At 40.4% G+C, this 4391-nt stretch overlaps 1 protein-coding gene across 1 annotated transcript; it reads right to left on the reverse strand.

Annotated features, from left to right (window-relative positions):
• Nucleotides 1-1146: 1146 nt before the first annotated feature.
• On the reverse strand, nucleotides 1147-4187 carry LOC128701501 (uncharacterized). Its single transcript, XM_070080806.1, has one exon. It carries the CDS (start codon nucleotides 3866-3868, stop codon nucleotides 1331-1333), a length of 2538 nt encoding a protein of 845 aa, XP_069936907.1. The 5' UTR covers nucleotides 3869-4187; the 3' UTR covers nucleotides 1147-1330.
• Nucleotides 4188-4391: the final 204 nt, after the last annotated feature.

Raw genomic sequence — 4391 nt, forward strand, 5'->3', positions numbered from 1 at the left:
TCACTAACATCCACACTAACAACATCAACCTCTCACTAACATCCACACCAACAACATCAACCTCTCACTAACATCCGCACCAACAACATCAACCTCTCACTAACATCCACACCAACAACATCAACCTCTCACTAACATCCACACTAACAACATCAACCTCTCACTAACATCCACACCAACAACATCAACCTCTCACTAACATCCACACTAACAACATCAACCTCTCACTAACATCCACACCAACAACATCAACCTCTCACTAACATCCACACCAACAACATCAACCTCTCACTAACATCCACACTAACAACATCTACCTCTCACTAACGTCCACACTAACAACATCAACCTCTCACTGACATCCACACTAACAACATCAACCTCTCACTGACATCCACACTAACAACATCAACCTCTCACTAACATCCACACTAACAACATCAACCTCTCACTAACATCCACACTAACAACATCTACCTCTCACTAACATCCACACTAACAACATCAACCTCTCACTAACATCCACACTAACAACATCTACCTCTCACTAACGTCCACACTAACAACATCTACCTCTCACTAACATCCACACTAACAACATCAACCTCTCACTAACATCCACACTAACAACATCAACCTCTCACTAACGTCCACACTAACAACATCAATCTCTCACTAACATCCACACTAACAACATCTACCTCTCACTAACGTCCACACCAACAAATTCAACCTCTCACTAACATCCACACCAACATCAACCTCTCACTAACATCCACACTAACAACATCAACCTCTCACTAACATCCACACTAACAACATCTACCTCTCACTAACATCCACACTAACAACATCAACCTCTCACTAACATCCACACCAACAACATCAACCTCTCACTAACATCCACACTAACAACATCAACCTCTCTCTAACATCCACACCAACAACATCAACCTCTCACTAACATCCACACTAACAACATCTACCTCTCACTAACGTCCACACCAACAAATTCAACCTCTCACTAACATCCACACTAACAACATCTACCTCTCACTAACATCCACACCAACAACATCAACAATGTCAGCACTAAAACTGATAACTCCTACAATGATATATAAACATCAATATTAACATTATTAGCACCAACATTTCAAAACTAACAACATTACCAACATAACCAGTAATAACTGCAAAATTAATATTAACAATATTATCGTCAATGTCAACAACAGAATGTCAAACTAACATCAAACACTTAATAATAACAAATAATATATAGACACAGGATATTGTTATCGTCAACAGTAACATCAATGTTAGCAACTCACGGAGGCTGAACCCGTTGTAAAATGTCGTCAGAAGTTGGTGTTGCATCGTGACTGTAGTGGTGGTGCAGTTGCAGACATATACAGCGGTGGTTGTGACAGGTGAGGATAGCGAGCAGGTCCAGCAATACAGGCAGGTCAGCAGGATCACCAGTGATATCAATTATTACCTTGGATGGTCTAAGATGTGATAGCAGAGATTTGTAGCTTTCTACTCGATGATCAACAACCTTAATATTATCATTATTGATAAAGGGAGCTATTGCCTTAGCGATGTTATCGTTGCATCTGGTGTTTTCTAGGAAGTCTAGCCATTTGTCTATGTCTCTCATACCTGACTGGTGCACGAGATGAACAATTTCATGCGCGATTGCCTCAGGAACTTGATTTAGCAATACATGCAGTAGACCAGCCACATGTACTAGAACGTTATGGAACTTAGTCATGTCTACCCCGGCTGTTCCGACGCTCTGTTCTAACACTCCTCTGATGGTGACAGGTGGTGCTGTGGTTGATGTAGGTTGTGCCCATGTAGACTGTGCTGTAGGTAATGCTGGTGTAGGGAAGGGTGATGTTAAGGTGGCTGATGGTTGGCAAGACACGAGAGATGGTTGAGGTAGCATACACAGGACTGGAAGTGTAGAAGTCTTCAGCTGATGTTGGAGTGTCATCACAATATGTAAAGCACTGAAGAAGTCTTGGATTCCCTTGTGAGGTGCAGAATATCGCTTCTCGATGCCTCGAAACGTCCAAATTGACTTCAAACTCAAAAACGCAGAAAGTATCTCTTCGTAAGGTAAATCATGTTTGTTACAAGCAGATAACAGTCGTTCTACAGCTTCTTCTTCAAGAGTCAACTGTTCACGTGAGAGGCACTCAAGTGATGTTATATAAAGAAGCCTCAATATTTCTTGAATTCTGAACTTAAGGTTTCTTTCAGGCATAGCTTTAGTTTGTGGACAATTTGATAACCTGTCTAGTAACATTCCTTGACACAAATGATGTATTTCATGGTAGAGATCAGTTTGTGTGATGGTCATAATGTCCAGCTCATCAGGCGCCTGGTCCCAGATGTAAACAAAAAATGTTAAATTCATTGGCAGTCGTAAGTGTTCCTGAACGCCTTCAACTTTCATTAGTTTTTTAACTAGATCTTCTGTGCTTCTCTTACTGTTCGTGAGATTAGTTATCGCCTGGTGAGTCCGACGAACAAATTCTGGCATTTTTTCTTTAGAAATGCCTCGTATCTCAGCATTCGTCACATCGTATGCTTCAGGGATCGTGCTAATAAACATATCAACTTTCTCAGGTCTCGAGGTGCATATAAAAGTTGCAAAAGGCGAGTTCCGGAATTCGTATAGAAGACTACTGACTAAATTTCTTGAGCTTTCATTGAGTTCATCCAGACCATCAACAACAATTAAAACCTTACAAAGTTTCATTAATCTTGGCAGGAAATTTCTGAATTTTGTTGATACATCTGGTATCAAGTGATCCAGGAGATCCTGGTAAGTTTTCATGGTAGGGTCTCTGCACTGTACCCACAGCAGGAGTTCGTAACTATCCAAGCCTTTAATGTTACTTCGATTACCTTGTGTCCATTCCTCTGTTACCAGCTTTACTAGAGTAGTCTTGCCGCTTCCTGCCAAACCTTCAAGGAGGAGAACCTGAGGTCGTGCAGGGGTACAATGTTGTTGTGAAACAGAGCTCGAAGATGGAGCTGTGGTTTGGTGAAACTGGAGAAGATTACGATAATCTGCGTGTTTACCATCATCTCTACGTTTCCCTTGGTTGATTTCGATATCAACAAAAATTTGGTCTACTTTAAGTCGCAAATCTTTCATTATGAAAGACACGGGATTGATATAAGTGATATTTTGTAAACTCTTCGTCAGCTGATCACAACTGTCGTTAATCATAAGATATTTCATATCAACACTATAACAGGCGAGTATTTCTTCCCTGCCAAGAATCTCTTGCATAATGTGATCCAAGTCACCATTCATCTCCTTGATTTTCTCCTCCACTTCATCCTCGTCTCTCTTATACCTCACTCCAGACGTCTTAAGACACTCGCTTAACACCTTCCTTAAATCTTCCATATTTTTTAAATAATCTCTATCAGAAAATGCAAATGTACTGTGAAGAGCATTGTTCCTCATGCTCTTTATTTCTGTGATGTAGTACTCCATTTCTGTACTGGGAGTGATCCATTTTTTATCATTGAAAGAGGCTACATCCTCACAGGCTAGCTTGATGCATCGGTACAGCAGAGTCAGGTCAAACTCTGATCCATCTGGATTCTTATTTATCAATTCTTTTTGAATGTTGTCGAACTTTTTATGATTATTTGTGAGTTTTGAGTAGTTTGCTGTTGATTTTTCATCTAAGGTACCCAAGTAATCATCCAATTTTACATTTGCAGGTTTATGTGGAGTTCCCCAACACAGTGTGTTGTACAAGACTCCTCTACCACACTGATTTAAAGCCTTAATAAATCTGAATCCGTTATGTTCCTCTTTAGTTATTGAAGCCATGATACTGAAGATAATACTGCTGACAGAGGTCCTGACGCTTCTGCAGGTAATACTGCTGACAGAGGTCCTGACGCTTCTGCAGGTAATACTACTGACAGAGGTCCTGACGCTTCTGCAGGTAATACTGCTGACAGAGGTCCTGACGCTTCTGCAGGTAATACTGCTGACAGAGGTCCTGACGCTTCTGCAGGTAATACTACTGACAGAGGTCCTGACGCTTCTGCAGGTAATACTGCTGACAGAGGTCCTGACGCTTCTGCAGGTAATACTGCTGACAGAGGTATTACGTAGGCTTCCCCTGATAACTCGTCACATCATCAGACCTGAAAATATGATGACATAATTGATGTATGTATAATATTAAAAGTAACGGAATAAAATTTAAAATACAAGTATTAGATTAAAATATGTATAATATTACAAGTGAGAGAGTGAAACATGTATACTAACAATTGACGGGGTTACATATGTATACTTTTACAGGTAATAAAGTCAGTGGTGGACACAGCTAACCAAAAAGTTG

Source organism: Cherax quadricarinatus, unplaced genomic scaffold, assembly GCF_038502225.1.
Source record: "Cherax quadricarinatus isolate ZL_2023a unplaced genomic scaffold, ASM3850222v1 Contig1023, whole genome shotgun sequence".
NCBI classification, from domain to species: Eukaryota; Metazoa; Arthropoda; class Malacostraca; order Decapoda; family Parastacidae; genus Cherax; species Cherax quadricarinatus.